A 20,219-nucleotide genomic window follows, 5' to 3' on the forward strand; every position below is an offset into this window, starting at 1 on the left:
TAAACGGTGACAAAATTCATAATGCTGAAGTGCAAAGGGACTTGGGAGTCCTAGTCCAGGATTCTCTAAAGGTAAACTTGCAGGTTGAGTCCGTAATTAAGAAAGCAAATGCAATGTTGTCATTCATCTCAAGAGGCTTGGAATATAAAAGCAGGGATGTACTTCTGAAGCTTTATAAAGCATTAGTCAGGCCCCATTTAGAATACTGTGAGCAATTTTGGGCCCACCCCTCAGGAAGGACATACTGGCACTGGAGCGGGTCCAGCGGAGATTCACACGGATGATCCCAGGTAGGTAGGCCTAACATACGATGAACGTCTGAGGATCCTGGGATTATATTCATTGGAGTTTAGGAGGTTGAGGGGAGATCTAATAGAAACTTACAAGATAATGAATGGCTTAGATAGGGTGGATGTAGGGAAGTTGTTTCCATTAGCAGGGGAGACTAGGACCCGGGGGCACAGCCTTAGAATAAAAGGGAGTCACTTTAGAACAGAGATGAGGAGAAATTTCTTCAGCCAGAGAGTGGTGGGTCTGTGGAATTCATTGCCATAGAGGGCGGTGGAGGCCGGGACGTTGAGTGTCTTTAAGACAGAAGTTGATAAATTCTTGATTTCTCGAGGAATTAAGGGCTATGGAGAGAGAGCGGGTAAATGGAGTTGAAATCAGCCATGATTGAATGGTGGAGTGGACTCGATGGGCCGAATGGCCTTACTTCCGCTCCTGTGTCTTATGGTATATTGCATTCAGTAATTGGTCAGGGTAACAAGTGATAGAATAGCTTACCTGTGTTTCAAAGATGAAAGCTTCCAGTGAATTGGCCATTTTTTCATGCTCATGTTTTCGGAGGTCTCGATCTGCAAGGTCCTGAAGCCTAGATGTAAACACACGAGTGAAGGAGTGTAAAAGTACAAAAGGTGCAGTGAGGGTTAAAATAGGCACAGCCTGCACTGGGTAACTTACAGAATCTGGCAGCTGGGTGGCACGGTTGCGCAGTGGTTAGCACTGCTGCTTCACAGCGCTGAGGACCCAGATTCGATCCCGGCCCCGGGTCACTGTCCATGTGGAGTTTGCACATTCTCCCCGTGTCTGCGTGGGTCCCACCCCCACAACCCAAAGATGTGCAGGGTAGGTCGATTGGCCACGCTAAATTGCCCTTTAATTGTAAAATAGAATTGGGTACTCTAAAAAATTTATTTTGAAAAATAATCGGGTGGCACGGTAGCACAGTGGTTAGCACTGTTGCTTCACAGCTCCAGGGTCCCAGGTTCGATTCCCTACTGGGTCACTGTCTGTGTGTCTGCATGTTCTCCCCGTGTCTGCGTGGGTTTCCTCCGGTTTCCTCCCACAGTCCAAAGATGTGCAGGTTAGGTGGATCAGCCATGCTAAATTGCCCTTAGTGTCCGAAAAAAGGTTAGGTAGGGTTGCTGGGTTACGGGGATAGAGTGGAGGTATGGGCTTAGGTAGGGTGTTCTTTCCCAGGACAGGTGCAGACTCGATGGGCCGAATGGCACTTCTGCACTGTAAATGCTATGACTAGATGACAGCAAGGTCCATAGAAACCTCTCCTGTCACAGAATCAAATTGAATTTGGAATAATTCCAATGTCTGCTATGTCTTACATATGGCTGGGAAAAATCACTGCTGCTTTTTAAAGTCTTTATGGTTGCAAATTATGATTTCACTAATTTCCATGTTTTCTCTGTCACACTCGGAAGCAGAGGGAGTTTAAGCAATGAATGACGCTTACTTTTTTTGAGATAGGGTCATTTGCTCTTGTGATATATCTGGTAGGTCCTGGATTTCCAACTCGACAGTCACATTCTCACTAATCTTTACTCTCTTTGGTCCTTTCGGCCTTTTAACCTCCTCCTCAGTTTTATTCAATTCTGGATCTTTTGCCTCCTCCTTCCCAACATCATCCACGTTTTTATCCTGTAAAAAATCAAAACAAAATCTATCAGTGTGTCACAGACACATTTACAGCAAAGCATCAACTCCAAATCAAATACCTCAAGTACATTCCAAAAGTAGTCCGCCAACAGGAATAAAGAGCATCTCAGCACAGGCAACACACAATCACAGCTACTCTAACATCCCAGGCCGGGGTTAGGGATAGGAAATCCTGCTCCTAACCACTGACAACAACAATGTATGTTTATATAGTACCGTCAGCATGTCAAAATGTCCCATGGATTCAGAGTGCTATAAAGCAACATTTTTGAGTCACAATAAGGACATATTAGGGTAACTGGTGCATTAATGAACAATTTGAAAGGAGGAAAAGGTGGTAGACAAGGTTAGGGAATTAATTCAGGAGCTTTGCCAATGGAGGAGTGATTATATCTGGGAATGCATCAGAGGACAAAATTAGAGGAACGCAGATGCCTCAGAGGGTTGTGAGCCTGGAGGAGATTCCAGAGATAGGTCGGACAAGACCACAGAGTGATTGGAGAACAAGGATGAGAAACTTTAAAAATCAAGGCCTTGTTTTAATCAGGAGGCAATGTAGGTCAGCAAGCACGAGGGGTGAACAGAGAATGTAAGGACACAGGCAGCAGAGCTTTGGATGGCCTCAAGTTTACGAAGGCTAGAACTTGGGGCGGAGGGAGAGGAGTGAGTGCTCTGGAACAATTAAGTCTCGGGAACAATAAGTTGGACGAGTGGCTGTGACGTCTCCCATAACTGCTTGATAGACGAGGCTCACACATTTAGAATGGTCACTTCAGGGAGGTACCTCAAGGAACATATCAATGAGGTGGCAGTTACAGAATAGCTGAGAGAGAGATGGGAACAGTACTTGCTGGTCATCAGGCGGAGTATCTCCATACCAGAGTTTCGGGTTTCTCCGTTTTGGCCTGGTCCTCTCCAGTTTCGGGCTGGTCTGCTTTCTCTCCGTCAGGTTCAGCCTTGCCCTGCTCCTTGGGCTGGCTGCTCTCCTCTTCTTTGGGAGGCTCTTTGTCTTTTGGGGTCTCTGGTTCTTCCTGACCATCCTGCTCAGTTTTACTCACGACCTCTTCTTCATCCTGCAAACAATGGAATGAAAATAAAATAAAAATATTTTAGCAGCTGCAAGGGTACTTTTTTCCAATTTCCATCCACAGCCAGCAGTATGGGTCACCTGGGCCGGTCATTTCCCAGTGAATGCCGACACAGGGCTGAGCAACCTCAGCACAGACAGAATTCAAGTAGAAACACAAATACACTGTCCTGTCTCACAATGCTGCTGCTGGCCAGCAAGTCATTTCTTGCTGCCTCCACGTTTCTCGTACGCAATAAATGCTCTTTCCTCGTGAACAAACTACACCCTCATTGTGTGTTATAGCAGCATGTGCACCATAGTGAGTGTCCCTCAACACAGCACACAACATAAAATGCAACAGGAAAGCCCAATACAAGCAACTTATTGAATAACTGGCAAACAAGATCTCCTGACCCAGAAAGCACCTGGTTGGTGTAGCTTTTGTTCATTTATATTGCCAACTTTCAGTCCATACCAGGTTTTTTTAAGCATGTATCCATGGATATCAGTAATGTTCCAGAGTCTCCATTTTGACGCCTGAATGAGTGGCAGCAGGCCATCACAGGCAGCACTGGTCTAGTCATTACGCTAACCCTTCCACTTTCCATCCAAGGTCACTGGATTCAGATCCTTCCTTGGCCTCAAGCAGCTGGAAACACAGACCAGGATTCAAACCAGGGCTCCGAGTCGGTGTGGCTGCTTTTACCCCACAGGAGAGATACAGAAGAATGGAAGCAAGAGCCAGTGTACACTTACCTGCACAGATTCAGTCAGGTTCTCCCTCCCATCAGCTTCAGAGCTCCCACCTCCAAATAAACTAGAAATGGTGTTCCCAAGTTCTGCAGAGAAGATCAAACTGTGAGAAACTGCAAAACACTGCACCAGAAACGAAGCCGTAACCCAATAACAGACGGTAAAGTGTTAGAATCATACATTTCAATACTGGGCTTTCCTTATACAGAATGGAAGGACATGAAACAATTTGTACATTTGGGTTTAAGGTCACAAGTTTACCTTGGATGGCACAGTGGTTAGCACTGCTGCCTCAGTGCCAGGGACTCGGATTTGGTTCCAGCCTTGGGTGACCGTGTGGGGTTTGCACATTCTCCACGCATCTGCGTGGGTTTCCTCCGGGTGCTCCAGTTTCCCCTCAGGCCAAAGATGTGCAGGTTAGGTGGATTGGCCGTGATCAATGCGCTGGGTTATGGGATAGGGAGGGGGAGTGGGGCTTAGGGTAGGTGCGCTTTCCAAGGGTCGGTGCCGACTCAATGGCCTCCTTCTGCACTGAAGGGGTTCTATGGAACTGTCAATGAACAGGCTTCTTCCAAGAAATCACCTGACCTAATGGTACTTGAGGAAGATTTAGTGAATTATCTTGAACTGCAATCAATTTAATTGATTTTTGGGGAAAGAGAGAGAGAGAGAGAGAGAGAGAGAGAGAGAGAGAGAGAGAGAGAGAGAGAGAGAGAGAGAGAGAGAGAGAGAGAGAGAGAGAGAGAGGGTTTGAACCTGGTCTTGAAGGCAGTCTTATTGGGGAACAAGCTGATGGAGGAAATCTACCCGAACTGTCTCTCTCTCTCTCGGTACCTTGCCGAGGATTGTGTGGGGCTATCAAATTCTAACCAGGGAACCCTCAACGGAGTGTAACTGGTCTGCGTTTGGACGGACAGAGATGAGACCAGTTGATGAGGAGTCCCAGACGTCCACCTGAGCCAGCAAGTTCTTCACATGAGGGAACTCCAGGCTGACACTGGCACGATTCTGTGAACTTTATCCTTTATTTTATAACACCGCATCTGCTAAAGCCCATCTCTGCAGGGAGACTGTTTGACCTGTGTATGTGTTTGTGTGCTGGAGGAATTCTTCAGTGAGAGATGGTTATGCAGCCTGATTATAACTGTGTGTGAATCAATACTTGCAACTTATTAATATAAGTTTTGCTTTATAATAAACATATAGAATGCACACTCCTCCCATCCTGATCATAACAGAAGTTAGAATTGAAATTTTAAAAACAACTCTTTAGAAGTGACACCATATCCGAACCCTCGTGATTCCTTCTTCGGCGTCAGGCAGCTGCCTCCCCGCTTGGTCCATCACAAATGGTCATGCACAGCCAAACTCATTGTAAGCCGAGCTCATTGCCCAAACTTACACACAAACACACACCGGCACCTCCACCCAGCAGACACCCCACCACTCCTAACCCTATCCCATTCATCCACCCCATGGTATTTACCCCTCCCCACCCTTCACAGTAGATAGGGGTACAGGAACCAGAAGCCAGAATACAGACAAGGATTCTCCCACTAGTTTAGGAACAACACCTCACTGAGTCGAGCCAGATCAGTCCGTGATCAGCAGCAGACTTGCAACAGTCCGGCACTCATCGTTCAATGACTCACCGAATAAGCGAGTTATTGGAAAGAAACAAAATAGAGAATGTGGCACCAGGATAGCCACCGGCATGTTTTTCTAGGACACAGGAAGGGGAGACTGTGTTTCTCATGGCCACATTTATGCTTGTACTTGTTGCCCTCAGTAGGAGAAAGTCCTCTTCGGTTTTCATAGCAACAGGTCGACGCAACATCGAGGGCCGAAGGGCCTGTACTGCGCTGTAATGTTCTATGTTCTAATGGTTGTTGACAGAGCTTACATCAGCCACTTCAGAGTATATTCAGATTCAACCATGCATTGTGAAATGAGGCACAGGGAGGGACAGGAGGCTCCCTTCCCTGAAGGACATCAGTTCATTAGTTTCCCAGTGAACTTTCTACTTCCAGATTTATTTAATACAATTACAGTCCACTCCAGTGAGATCGAGTTGCTATTCTGCACAACCTTCATGAACTGATATCTAGTACAACCAGAGCCCAGGGTACGGTCAGAATGGCAATTTGAAGCTTGGCAGAAGCAGGCAAGTCTACGTCTACAAGTGCCTGACAGTGTGGGGCTAACAGGGAGTGCAAACTGCTGGCACTCAGACATTGAACAAAATCTAGAGGAAATCTCCGGCCATCACTCTCCACAGAAAAAAAATTATGTTTTCAAAAATAGAAGCATTCAACTTCTCAGATTGTAAAATAGAAGCCCCCATTCCGCAATGCACCAGGCAGCGCAAACAGTAATTTCCCAGCAGCCACACTGGACTCACTAGTCAGGGTGGATTCCTCTTCAGGCTCTTCATCCTGCACCTTCTCAAACACAGATTCCACCTACGGCAAATGGAGACACTTTTAATTCAAAGTTCAAATCAAAGTGATTTATTTTAAATTGCGTAAATGAGTGCTGTCTAATATGTTAGCACCATGTAGTCAATTGGGAATTTGTGGCTAATTGCATGTGATCAGTAAAGAAAAATCACAGTAATTAACACTTGCTGGGTTTATGGTCTGAATGCGGAGTCACAGTTTTTGTAGATTTGGGTTTGGTGAAGTGTACAGTGTTATTTTGCTTCCTGAAGAAGGAAAGCTAGTGACAAAGAACAACAAAGAACAAAGTGACATTGAAACAAACCTGTTGGACTTTAACCTGGTGTTGTAAGACTTCTTATTTTGCTTAATGTGAGTGTTTCACTTCCTTGGTTATATTTGGTGTTAGAAATTTGTTAAGTAATAAATATGCAAAGTTTGCTTCGTCACATTGTGAGCATGTATAAGACCTCTTAAATTAAATTGATTCAAGTGGTTGCAATAGTCACCGTGGCTGATCAGCATTTTCTGACGCAACTGAAAGAAAAAAGGTCAGTGTGGATGCCTGCTCCTGACCACAAGCCATCAAGTCAGGCTAGGATCTGGATTTGTTTATTGTCACGTGTACCGAGGTACAGTGAAAAGTATTGTTCTGCGTACAGCTCAAACAGACCATTCCGTACATGAAAAGAAAATATATAGGGCAAACATAAAATACACAATGTAAATACACAGACACAGGCATCGGGTGAAGCATACAGAAATGTAGTACTATATGAATAGGATGGGAATAGAAGGATACGGACCCAGGAAGTGTAGAAGATTGTAGTTTAGTCGGGCAGTATGGTCGGCACGGGCTTGGAGGGCCGAAGGGCCTGTTCCTGTGCTGTACATTTCTTTGTTCTTTGTTCTATTCAGTAGAGAAGATATGTTCACTGTCCGTGTGGAGTTTGCACATGTTCCCCATGTCTGCGTGGGTTTCACCCCCACAACCCAAAGATGTGCTGGTTAGGTGGACTGGCCAAGCTAAATTGCCCCTTAATTGGAAAAGAAAAATTGGCTACTCTAAAAAAATTTTAAAAGTAGAGAAGATATGTGAAGAGATCAGGTCAGCCCATATGAGGGTTGTTTAGGAGTCTTGTAACAGCGGGGAAGAAGCTGTTTTGAATTTGTTAATGCGTGTTCTCAGACTTGTGTACCTCCTGCCTGATGGAAGAAGTTGGAAGAGTGAATAGGTCAGGAGGGGTCTTTGATTATGCTGCCCGCTTTCCCAAGGCAGCAGGAGGTGTAGATAGAGGCAATGGATGGAACATCAGGTCACATGATGGACTGTGTGGTGTTCATGACTGTCTGTAGTTTCTTACAGTCTTGGGCTGAGCAGTTGACATAGCAGGTGGTGATGCAGCCAGATAGGAGGCTTTCTATGGTTGGGAAGAATCAATGTGGACATGCCGAATTTCCTTAAGTTTCCTGAGAAAGTATAGGCTTTCTTGGTCGTAGCAACGTGGGTGGACCAGGTCAGATTGTTGGTGATGTCCATGCCTAGGAATGTGAAACTGTCAGCCATCTCCACCTGGGCCCCATTGATGCTGACAGGGGTGTGTACATTACTTTGCTTTCTGAAGTCAATGACCAGCTCTTTAGTTTTGCTGGCATTGAGGGAGAGATTGTTGTTGCTGCACCACTCCACTAGGTTCTCGATCTCCCTCCTGTACTCTGACTCATCGTTGTTCGAGACCCGGCCCACTACGGCCGTGTCATCAGTGTAGATGGAGTTGGAGCCAAATTGTGTCGGCAGTGTGTGTATAGGGAGCATAGTAGGGGGCTACGTACGCAGCCCTGCGAGACCCCGGTATTGAGGACAATCGTGGAGGAGTTGTTGTTTATCCTTGCTGATTGTGGTCTATGGATCAGAAAGTCGATAATCCAGTTGCAGAGGCAGGAGCCAAGTCCTATGTTTTGGAGCTTTGATACGAGCTTGGCTGGGATTATGATGTTGAAGGCGGAGCTGTAGTCAATAAATAGGAGGCTGATGTAGGTGTCCTTGTTGTCAAAATGCTCCAAGGTCGAGTGTAGGGCTAGGGAGGTGACGTCTGCTGTGGACCGGTTGTGGCGGTATGCGAATTGCAGTGGATCTAGGCATTCTGGGAGTATGGAGTTGGTGTGCCTCATGACCAACCTCTCGAAACATTTCATGACAATCGATGTCAAGGCCACTGGACAATTGTTGAGGCACGTTGCCTGGGTCTTCTTTGGCACCGGTATAATGGTGGCCTTCTTGAAGCAGGTGGGGACCTCGGAACACAGTAGTGAGAGGTTGAAGATGTCCGCAAACACATCTGCCAGCTGGTCCACGCAGGACCAGAGTGCATGACGAGGGACCCCATCCGGACTCATTGCTTTCCGAGGGTTCACTTTCAAGAAGGCCGATCTGACTTCAGAAGCTGTGACGGTGGGTATGGGTGTGTCTGGGGTTGCTGACAGCTGTTTGATAGTTTCCTGCTCCAACATAGCATAGAATGCATAGAGTTCATCGGGAGGGCTGCGCTGTTTAAGCCTTGCCACTACCGACAAGAGTCTGTGACTCTAGCTTGGTCTGATATTGTCTCTTGGCATCCCTGATGACTTTGCAGAGGTTGTACCTGGATTTCTTGTATAGATCAGGGTCGCCTGACTTGAACGCCTCAGACCTGACCTTCAGTAGCGAGTCAATCTCCCGATGGTTGGCACGGTAGCACAGTGGTTAACACTTGCTTCACAGCTCCAGGGTCCCAGGTTCAATTCTCGGCTTGAGTCACTGTCTGTGCGGAATCTGCACATTCTCGCAGTGTCTGCGTGGGTTTCCTCCGGGTGCTCCGGTTTCCTCCCACAAGTCCTGAAAGATGTGCTGTTAGGTGAATTGGACATTCTGAATTCTCCCTGTGCGCACCCAAACAGGCGCCAGAATGTGGCAACTAGCATATTCTCCCAGTAACCCAAATAAGTATTAATTAATTAAGCCATTGATTCGGGTTGGGGTACGTACTACTTTCTTTGGCGCGCAGTCGTCTACACATTTGCTGATAAGTCTATGACGGTGGTAGCATACTTGTTTAGGTCGGTCACTGAGTTCTTAAATATGGACCGGTCCACTGACTCCAAGCAGTCATGTAGGAGCTTTTCTGTTGTCTCGGACCAGCAGTGCACGACCTTCTTAACCGAATTCTCCCGCTTAAGTTTCTGCTTGTATGCCGGGAGAAGGAGCACAGTCTTATCGTCCAATTTTCCAAAGTGCGGTCAGGGGATTAGGTACCCATGAAATCTGTGTAGCGGTGCTGGAGTGTCGCCCCTGGTGGTCATGGGCCGAGCAGTTGCCACACCAGGCTGTGATGCAGCCCGATAGGATGCTTTCTATGGTGCATCTGTAAAGGTTGTGGACATGCCAAATTTCCTTAGTTTCCGGAGGAAGTATAGGCACGGTTGTGCTTTCTTGGTGGTAGCGTTGATGTGGGTGGACCAGGACAGATTTTGGGAGATGTGTACCTCTATGAATTTGAAACTGCTAACTATATCCACCTCGGCCCCGTTGATGCTGACAGGGGTGTGCACAGTACTTTGCTTCCTGAAGTCAATGACCAGCTCTTTAGTTTTGTTGGCATTGAGGGAGATTGACTGTTGTGATAATGGCTGAAATGAACTCCCGTTGAAGGTAGTATGGGCGGCACTTCACAGTCGGGTATTCCAGGTCCGAGGAACAGTAGGTCGCGAGGAGTTGATGAGGAGGCAAACCCCTCCATCATTTGCTTTGGGGTCCATCCAGCGTATTGAGCCTCAAACGCATGTGTTCGGATATCAGCGAGAGAATCATGTTCACTTGATACTGACTGGCAGTAGGAGAGTGCAGCAGGTGGGTGTCAGGGGCAGGGGTAGGGGAATGGGGAGCAATCAGCATGAGCAGAACCCTAACCCAGGTGAGAAACAACCCCTTCTGGAGACATGGGGAAAGATAAACTTGTTTTTTTTTTTTAATTTAGAGTACCCAATTCATTTTTTCCAATTAAGAGGAAATTTAGCACGGCCAATCCACCTAGCTTGCACATTTTTGGGTTGTGGGGGCAAAACCCAGGCAGACACGTGGAGAATGATGTGCAAACTCCACATGGACAGTGACCCAGAGCTGGGATCGAACCTGGGACCTCAGCGCCGCGAGGCTGCAGTGCTAACCCACTGCACCACCGTGCTGCCCATAAACGGGTTATTACCCGATTACTTCACCTCAGAAGGAAGCCAGGGAAGAGATTACTAACTACGGCTGCACCTGTTCACCTGGAAGATTTGGAACCGCGCTTCTCTATTAACTGGAAAACTGCTAGATATTGTCTGCCAGATTCTAGTGAGCAAAGGACACCCAATGTAACCATTTCACCAGAGCTGTCACCTTTTCTCCAGTCTCATCCTGACCACACCCCAGATCAGCTGACTGAATAATTCCCAAGATGGAGGGAACAGAGCCTCACAGATACTCACTCTGTCCAGTGCTAATATTCCACTTTCGTCCATGTTAAAATGAGCCTTAATCCCTTTTGACTCACTATCCGAATGCTTCTGAAAACTTGAACCGACTCCACTCAATTGAACTGTGCTCAAGTTCAGTGATCCAAAGATACTGGAAAGAAAGGATAGAGTTAGAGACCAATACAACCTTGATTAGCCATACTTCTGCTTATTCATTGCTAGAGAATTGCAGTATGGACGAACCCAACAATGCACTCTGGTTGTTCCACAAACATGTTGCAGCAAATTATCAGCAGACTGTGTTTCAAAGAATGTCAAGGTCAGCACTGCACACTCGAGAACAAAACACAAATTTCCCTCCTGAAAAACTCAACATCACAACATTTTTCTTAACAGTAAAGGACAAAGGGAACAGCCACCTCCAGGATACGGGCGGTAAAGTGGTTAGCACGGCTGCCTCACAGCTCCCAGGTTCGATTCCGGCCTTTGGCGTCTATCTGCGTGGAGTCTGCACGTTCTCCCCATGTCTGTGTGGGTTTCCTCCGGGTGCTCGGATTTCCTCCCACAGTCCAAAGATGTGCAGGTTAGGTGGCTTGACCATGATCAATGTGCGGGATAAGGGGACAGGATGGAGGCCTATGTGGGGTGCTCTTTTGGAGGGTCGGCGCAGACAGGATGGGCCGAATGACCTCCTGCTGCTATGTTCTATGGACATTTCATAGTGCAACTCAAGACTAAAATCTGAGTTTAGTCACTCAATGAAACAAAGAGCACTTTTAAAGTGGCAGCCTTCAACGAACATCATGAGAAGCATTTGTCATTTATCTGTTTGCATGTGGGAACTTGCTGGGTGCACGAGTTACAAAACCAACTGGGATCCACCCATATTTGAAAGCCACATACTCACATTGTTTCTCTCAGATGTCTGACATACAATGGCGAGATTATGAAATATTTATTTCACTAAAACATGCAGTAATCCACCATAGGCTGATGTTAAAAGCAGAAATCAAACACTAAAGAATCCGATATGTGGATAAGGTGGGAAAGTGCAGTTGAGGATATAGATCAGTTGTGATCTCATTGAATGGCAGAACAGACTAGATGGGCCAAATGGCCTACTTCTGTTTCTACATCTTATGCTGCTCAGATCGTTGCTCGAGTACCAGACATGTTGAAGGGTAACGGAGAGGAAGCAGGAGTGGGACTAGAATCGTACCAAAACAGCACAGAAGAGGCCCTTCGGTCCACCGGATCCGCACTGACGCATGAAAAACACCTGGCCTGCCTAACCTAATCCCATTTGCCAGCACTTGGCCCATAACTGTGACTGTTATACTGTGCCAAGTGCTCATCCAGGTATTTCTAAAGGATGTGAGGCAACCCGCCTTAGGCAGTACATTCCAGACCGTCACCACCCTCTGGGTAAAAACATTTTCCCCCAAATCTCCTGCCCGTCACCTTGAACTTCTGGCCACTCGTAACTGACCCTTCAACTAAGGGGAACAGCTGCCACCCCCCCACCCCCACACACACCCCTCATCCCCGCCCCCGCCCCCCCACACGCCCCCACCCCCCCACCCCCCCAGTTGTGGCCTCACCAAAGTTCTACACAACTTCAACGTGAACTCTGCGTTTGTAATCTATGCCCAGCTGATAAAAGTGAGTGCCCCATATGTCTTTTTCACCACCCTATTAACCTCTCCTTCTGCCTCCAAAGATCTATGGACAAACATGCCAAGATCCCTTTATCTCAGAACTTCCCAGTGTCAGGCCATTCATTGATTACTTCCTTGTTAAATTACTCCTTCCAAAGTGTATCACCTCACACTTTTCAGGGTTAAATTCCATCAGCCACTTTGCTGCCCATTCGACCATCCCGTCTATATCTCCCTTTAACCCAAGACACTCAACCTCACTGTTAATCACCCAGCCAATCTTGGTGTCATCCGCAAACTTACTGATTGTATCCCCTACATAGTCATCTATATCATTTATATAAATAACAAATAATAGCCAGCACAGCACAGATCCCTGTGATACGCCACAGGACTCTGGCTTCCAGTCACTAAAGCAGCCGTCTGTCATCACCCTCTGTCTCCTACAGCTAAGCCAATTTTGAATCCACCTTATTAAATCACCCTGTACCCCATATGCATTTGCCTTCTTAATACGTCTCCCATGTGGGACCTTGTCAAAAGCTTTGCTGAAATCCATGTAAACTACATCAACTGCACCAACCTCACCTACACACCTGGTCACATGCTCAAAACCAAATAGTTTGTGTGGAGAAAGCGTTGGTACAGCTGGAATGGCTTATTGTTTCTGTGCTGGCATGTTGTTTTTTTTTAAATTTAGAGTACCCAGTCATCATCCCCCCCCGCCCCCAATTAAGGACTGGCATGTTTTATAAGGCAGTGTGCAGCTCCAAGCTGCTCCCCCCACCAATCTCATTACCTGAGCTCACTCTCACTGAGGAAGTTCAACTCCCCATAATTCACAAAGAACTCAAAGTCATCAGAGTAGCGGTTGAAAGTGATGACTTTACGCTGGGGATACGGAGACATTCTCTGGAACAGTACACGCTTGTTGTGTTTAATGTTTTTCACACCATCCTCTTCAACTGACCGTGTAAATTCAACCTACCAAGGCAAAACCAAAGCAAGTTAAGCAAACAGAGGCCACTGGCTAGCAAGAAGGCACCACTGGGCAGTGAGAGATTCTGAGCGATGCAATCCCAAAGTGTGTCCTCTCTTCAGATGTGGAGATGCCGGCGTTGGACTGGAGTGAGCACAGTAAGAAGTCTTACAACACCAGGTTAAAGTCCAACAGGTTTGTTTCGATGTCACTAGCTTTGGGAGCGCTGCTCCGAAATGCACCTGAGGAAGGAGCAGCGCTCCGAAAGCTAGTGACATCGAAACAAACCTGTTGGACTTTAACCTGGTGTTGTAAGACTTCTTACTGTGCTCTCTTCAGATGGAAGCAAATTCCAGCACAAGTGTTTTCAGGAATACAGGAGAAAGATTTCTCCAGTGGATGGGACTGGGTTGAAAAGCAGCTAAACCAGTTTACCCTTTCCATAACTCTATAGCACATTTACTTCAATTAGCTACTTGGTGGTGAGCACAGTTGCTTCACAGCGCCAGGGTCCCAGGTTCGATTCCCGGCTTGGGTCTGTGCAGAGTCTGCACGTTCTCCCCGTGTCTGCGTGGGTTTCCTCCGGGTGCTCCGGTTTCCTCCCGCAGTTCAAAGATGTGCAGGTTAGGTGGATTGGCCATGCTAAATTGTCCTTTAGCATGTGTTAACCAGTGCTACCGTGCCGCCCAAATTGAAGCTAGGTGGCTTAAATTGAATTCAGTTGGCTACAGCAACTTTTCCTGGTCTAGTTCAAGTTGGTTCGGTAATCAGCTGATGATTGACTGAGGAGAATCCTTGCGCTCATTGTTGGAATCTGGACTAGTTAATCTACTCGTGAGCAAGACCAGCTGGTTAATCATTGGAATATTGGAGAGCTGTCTGGTTTGATACCAAGTTTACCACAGAACATTTACTTAATTCTGAACTTTCATTGCCAGGCACTTTATTCTACAAGGTTTATAAAGTACAAAGACAGGCTGTTTAACCCAACAAAACTATGCTGATGATTATCTTCCACACAAGCCTCCTCTACTCCATTTAAAAAAAAATATATATATTTTATTCAAGATTTTTTGGCCAAACATAACAGTACGTAGTGTTTCTTTTAAACAACAATAAAGCAATATAAATAACAGTGGCCAGTTTTAAACAAATAAATAAATAATTAATATATAAACAGAAACAAACAAAACTAAATGGCAACTGCCTTGTCAAAAATAGTTACTCTCCAAAGATACAATCCAACAGTCCAATATACATTACCTATAACAAATACATATACAATAACACCCCTGAGAGTCCGTCCAGTCCCACCCACCCCCACCCCCCCCCCCCCCCCCCCCCCCCCGGGTTGCTGATGTTGTCTTCTTCTTTTCCATTCCCTCTATCTTTCTGTGAGGTAGTCGACAAACGGTTGCCACCGCCTGGTGAACCCTTGAGCCGAACCCCTTAATACAAACTTAATCCGTTCTAACTTTATAAACCCCGCTATGTCGTTTATCCAGGTCTCCACACCCGGGGGTTTGGCTTCCTTCCACATTAATAATATCTGCGCCGGGCTACTAGGGACGCAAAGGCCAAACCATCAGCCTCTCTCGCCTCCTGCACTCCCGGCTCTTCTGCAACCCCGAATATAGCCAACCCCCAGCTTGGTTCGACCTGGACCCCCACCACCTTCGAAAGCACCTTTGCCACCCCCACCCAGAACCCCTGTAGTGCCGGACATGACCAGAACATGTGGGTGTGATTCGCTGGGCCTCTCGAGCATCTCCCACACCTATCCTCTACCCCAAAAAATTTACTGAGCCGTGCTCCAGTCATATGCGCCCTGTGAAAAACCTTAAATTGTATCAGGCTTAGCCTGGCACACGAGGACGACGAGTTTACCCTACGTTGGGCATCAGCCCACAGCCCCTCCTCAATCTCCTCCCCCAGCTCTTCTTCCCATTTCCCTTTCAGCTCATCTACCATGATCTCCCCCTTGTCCCTCATTTCCCTATATATGTCCGACACCTTACCATCCCCCACCCATGTCTCTGAGATCACTCTATCCTGCACCTCCTGCGTCGGGAGCTGCGGGAATTCCCTCACCTGTTGCCTCGCAAAAGCCCTCAGTTGCATATACCGAAATGCATTCCCTTGGGGCAACCCATATTTTTCCGTCAGCGCTCCCAGACTCGCAAACGTCCCATCCACGAACAGATCTCTCAAATTGTGCTACCCCTGCTCTTTGCCATGCTCCAAATCCCCCATCCATTCTCCCCGGAACAAACCTATGGTTATTTCCTATCGGGGACCGCACCGAGGCTCCTGTCTTTCCCCTATGCCGTCTCCACTGCCCCCAAATTTTCAATGTAGCCACCACCACCGGGCTGGTGGTGTATTTCTTCGGTGAGAACGGCAACGGTGCCGTCACCATTGCTTGTAGGCTAGTGCCCCTGCAGGACGCCCTCGCCAATCTCTTCCACGCCGCTCCCTCCCCTTCTCCCATCCACTTACACACCATTGAAACATTGGCGGCCCAGTAATAGTCGTTTAGGCTCGGTAGTACCAACCCCCCCCCGTCCCTACTACGCTGCAAAAATCCCCTCCTCACTCTCGGGGTCTTCCTGGCCCACATAAAACTCATAATACTCTTCTCGATTCTTTTGAAAAAAGCCTTCGTGACCACCACCGAGAGGCACTGAAACACAAAAAGGAATCTCGGGAGGACCACCATTTTAACCGCCTGCACCCTACCTGCCAGTGACAGGGACACCATGTCCCATCTCTTAAAGTCCTCCTCCATCTGTTCCACCAACCGCGTTAGATTAAGCCTATGTAATGTACCCCAATTCTTGGCTATCTGGATCCCCAAGTACCGGAAGTCCCTTGTTACCTTCCTCAACGGCAAATCCCCTTTCTCTGCTCTGCTCCCCTGGATGCACCACAAACAACTCACTTTTCCCCATGTTCAATTTATACCCTGAAAAATCCCCAAACTCCCCAAGTATACGCATTATCTCTGGCATCCCCTCCGCCGGGTCCGCCACATATAAAAACAAATCATCCGCATACAGAGATACCCGGTGTTCTTCTCCTCCCCTGAGTACTCCCCTCCACTTCCTGGAACCCCTCAATGCTATGGCCAGGGGCTCAATCGCCAGTGCAAACAATAACGGGGACAGAGGACATCCCTGCCTCGTCCCTCTGTGGAGCCGAAAATAGTCAGACCCCCGTCCATTCGTGACCACGCTCGTCATCGGGGCCCTATACAGCAACTGTACCCATCTGATATACCCATCTCCAAAGCCAAATCTCCTCAGCACCTCCCACAAATAATCCCACTCCACTCTATCAAATGCTTTCTCGGCATCCATCGCCACCACTATCTCCGCTTCCCCCTCTGGTGGGGGCATCATCATTACCCCTAGCAGCCTCCGTATATTTGTATTCAACGGTCTCCCCTTCACAAACCCAGTTTGGTCATCATGAACCACCCCCGGGACACAATCCTCTATCCTCGTTGCCATTACCTTGGCCAGAATCTTAGCGTCCACATTCAGGAGGGAAATGGGCCTATAGGACCCGCATTGCAGCGGGTCTTTTTCCTTCTTTAGGAGGAGCGATATCGTTGCCTCTGACATAGTCGGGGGCAGCTGCCCCCTTTCCCTAGCCTCATTAAAGGTTCTCACAGTAGCGGGGCCAGCAAGTCCATATATTTCCTATAGAATTCAACTGGGAATCCGTCTGGTCCCAGGGCCTTCCCCGCCTGCATGCTCCCAATCCCTTTCACTACTTCCTCCGTCTCAATCTGTGCTCCCAGTCCCGCCCTCTCCTGCTCCTCCACCTTAGGAAATTCCAGCTGATCCAGAAAGCACATCATTCTCTCCTTCCCATCCGGGGGCTGAGCTTCATATAATCTTTCATAAAATGCCTTGAACACTCCATTCACTCTCTCCGCTCCCCGCTCCATCTCTCCCTCCTCATCTCTTACCCCCCCTATCTCCCTCGCTGCTCCCCTTTTCCTCAGTTGGTGGGCCAGCAACCTGCTCGCCTTCTCCCCATATTCGTACTGTACACCCTGTGCCTTCCTCCATTGTGCCTCTGCATTACCCGTAGTCAACAAGTCAAATTCTACATGTAGCCTTTGCCTGTGCAGTCCCTCCTCCGGTGCCTCCGCATATTGTCTGTCCACCCTGAGAAGTTCTTTCAACAACCGCTCCCGTTCCCTACCCTCCTGCTTTCCTTTATGTGCCCTAATAGATATCAGCTCCCCTCTAACCACTGCCTTCAGCGCCTCCCAGACCACTCCCACCTGAACCTCCCCATTATCATTGAGTTCCAAGTACCTTTCAATACACCCCCTCACCCTTAAACACACACCCTCGTCTGCCAATAATCCCATGTCCATTCTCCAGGGTGGATGCTGTTCTTTTTCCTCCCCTATCTCCAGGTCCACCCAATGTGGAGCGTGATCCGAAATAGCTATAGCCGTGTACTCTGTCCCCGTCACCTTCGGGATCAGTGCCCTTCCCAAAACAAAAAAGTCTATCTGTGAATAAACTTTGTGGACATAGGAGAAAAACGAAAACTCCTTGCTCCTAGGTCTACTAAATCTCCAGGGGTCTACTCCTCCCATCTGCTCCATAAAGTCCTTGAGCACCCTAGCTGCAGCCGGCCTCCTTCCAGTCCTGGACTTCGATCTGTCCAGCCCTGGGTCCAGCACCGTATTAAAATCTCCATCCATTACCAACTTCCCCGCCTCTAGGTCCGGGATACGTCCTAACATACACCTCAAAGTTGGCATCATCCCAGTTCGGGGCATATACGTTCACTAAGATCACCGCCTCCCCTTGCAATTTGCCACTCACCATCACGTATCTGCCCCCACTATCCACCACTATGGTCTTTGCCTCAAACATTACCCGCTTCCCCACTAATATAGCCACCCCCCTGTTTTTTGCGTCTCGCCCCGAATGAAACACCTGCCCCACCCATCCTTTGCGTAGTCTGACCTGGTCTATCAGTTTCAGGTGCGTCTCCTGCAGCATAACCACATCTGCCTTAAGTTTCTTTAGGTGTGAGAGTACCCGTGCCCTCTTTATCGGCCCGTTCAGCCCTCTCACATTCCACGTGATCAGCCGGGTTGGGGGGCTCTTTAGCCCCCCGCCCCCCTTGTCGACTAGCCATCTCCTTTTTCAATCCAGCTCCTCACCCGGTTCCCACGTAGCCGTATCTCCCCCCCAACGGCGCCCTCCCGCCCTGACCACCCCACCCCATATCAGCTCCCCCTTCTCCCCAGCAGCAGCAACCCAGTTACAGCCCCCCCCCCAGATCACTCACTAGCGTAATTGCACCCCCCATGTTGCTCCCAGAAGTCAGCAAACTCTGGCCGACCTCGGCTTCCCCCCCGTGACCTTGGCTCCCACTGTGCGAGGCCCCCTCCTTCCTGCTTCCCTGTTCCCGCCATGATTACCATAGCGCGGGAACAAAGCCCGCTTCCCATTTGGCCCCGCCCCCAGCTCCTCATCCTCCCTCCCCCCTCCCCCACGACATGGGGAAGAGAGAAAAGTTACAGGGGCGCAGGATTAACAACCTGGGAAATCATCTCTTCCCCCTTTTTCCCCCCTTCACCCCACATAATCACCCCACCACTTTGTCCCAAACGTCCTTTTTCTAGCTCGTTTATTCCAGTTTCTCCTCGACAATAAATGTCCACGCCTCTTCTGCCGTTTCAAAGTAGTGGTGTTTCCCTTGATGTGTGACCCACAGTCTTGCCGGCTGCAGCAATCCAAATTTAACCTTCCTTTTGTGCAGCACCGCCTTGGCCCGGTTAAAGCTTGCCCTCCTTTTCGCCACCTCTGCACTCCAATCTTGATATACGCGGATCACCACGTTCTCCCACCTACTGCTCCAAGTTTTCTTTGCCCATCTGAGGACCATCTCTCTGTCCTTATATCGGAGAAATCTCACCACTATGGCTCGAGGAATTTCTCCAGCCCTTGGTCTTCGCGCCATAACTCGATAGGCTCCCTCCACTTCCAACGGGCCCGTCGGGGCCTCCGCTCCCATTAACGAGTGCAGCATCGTGCTCACATATGCCCCGACGTCCGCCCCTTCTGCACCTTCGGGAAGACCAAGAATCCTTAAATTCTTCCTCCTCGCATTATTCTCCAGCACCTCCAGCCTTTCCACACACCTTTTGTGTTGTGCCTCGTGCATCTCTGTCTTCACCACCAGGCCCTGTATTTCATCCTCATTCTCAGCAGCCTTTGCCTTCACGACCCGAAGCTCCTGCTCCTGGGTCTTTTGCTCGCTCCTCCTTTAGCCCTTCAATCGCCTGTAATATCAGGGCCAACCCTATACCGCACATTGATCATGGCCAATCCACCTAACCTGCACACCTTTGGACTGTGGGAGGAAACCCGAGCACCCGGAGGAACCCCACGCACACACGGGGAGAACGTGCAAACGCCACAGTTACAAGGCCGGTCCCTAGTGCTGTGAGGCAGCAGTGCTAACCACTGTGCCACCCTCGTGTTTTCCTCCCATCAAAATGCACAGCCCCATACTTATTTATATTGAAATATATTTCCTATTTACACACACATTCAATAAATTTATTCATGTCTTCTGTTGAGTCTACATCAGTATAAATTATGTTTTTTTTTTTGAAATTTAGAGTTCCCAATTCATTTTTTCCAATTAAGGGGCAATATAGCGTGACCAATCCACCTACCCTGCACATCTTTGGGTTGTGGGTCTGAGACACACGCAGACACGGGGAGAATGTGCAAACTCCACACGGGCAGTGACCCAGAGCCGGGATCGAACCCGAGACCTCGGCGCCGTGAGGCAGCAGTGCTAACCACTGTGCCACCGTGCTGCCCTCA

General features: G+C 48.4%; 1 protein-coding gene across 1 annotated transcript in view; it reads right to left on the minus strand.

The window, feature by feature from the left end:
* The window catches only part of hyou1 (hypoxia up-regulated 1), a 65,035-nt gene that overhangs the window by 15,118 nt on the left and 29,698 nt on the right, over positions 1–20,219 (minus strand). Inside the window, exons 13-19 of the mRNA XM_072486370.1 lie at positions 13,165–13,349; positions 10,720–10,858; positions 6,177–6,237; positions 3,779–3,861; positions 2,832–3,026; positions 1,751–1,935; positions 787–874 (exon numbers count right to left, since the gene is read on the minus strand). Of these exons, the coding sequence (XP_072342471.1) occupies positions 787–874; positions 1,751–1,935; positions 2,832–3,026; positions 3,779–3,861; positions 6,177–6,237; positions 10,720–10,858; positions 13,165–13,349 (936 nt within the window). The remainder of the gene's footprint in view (positions 1–786; positions 875–1,750; positions 1,936–2,831; positions 3,027–3,778; positions 3,862–6,176; positions 6,238–10,719; positions 10,859–13,164; positions 13,350–20,219) is intronic.

This window comes from Scyliorhinus torazame, chromosome 21 (assembly GCF_047496885.1).
Source record: "Scyliorhinus torazame isolate Kashiwa2021f chromosome 21, sScyTor2.1, whole genome shotgun sequence".
Classification (NCBI taxonomy): domain Eukaryota; kingdom Metazoa; phylum Chordata; class Chondrichthyes; order Carcharhiniformes; family Scyliorhinidae; genus Scyliorhinus; species Scyliorhinus torazame.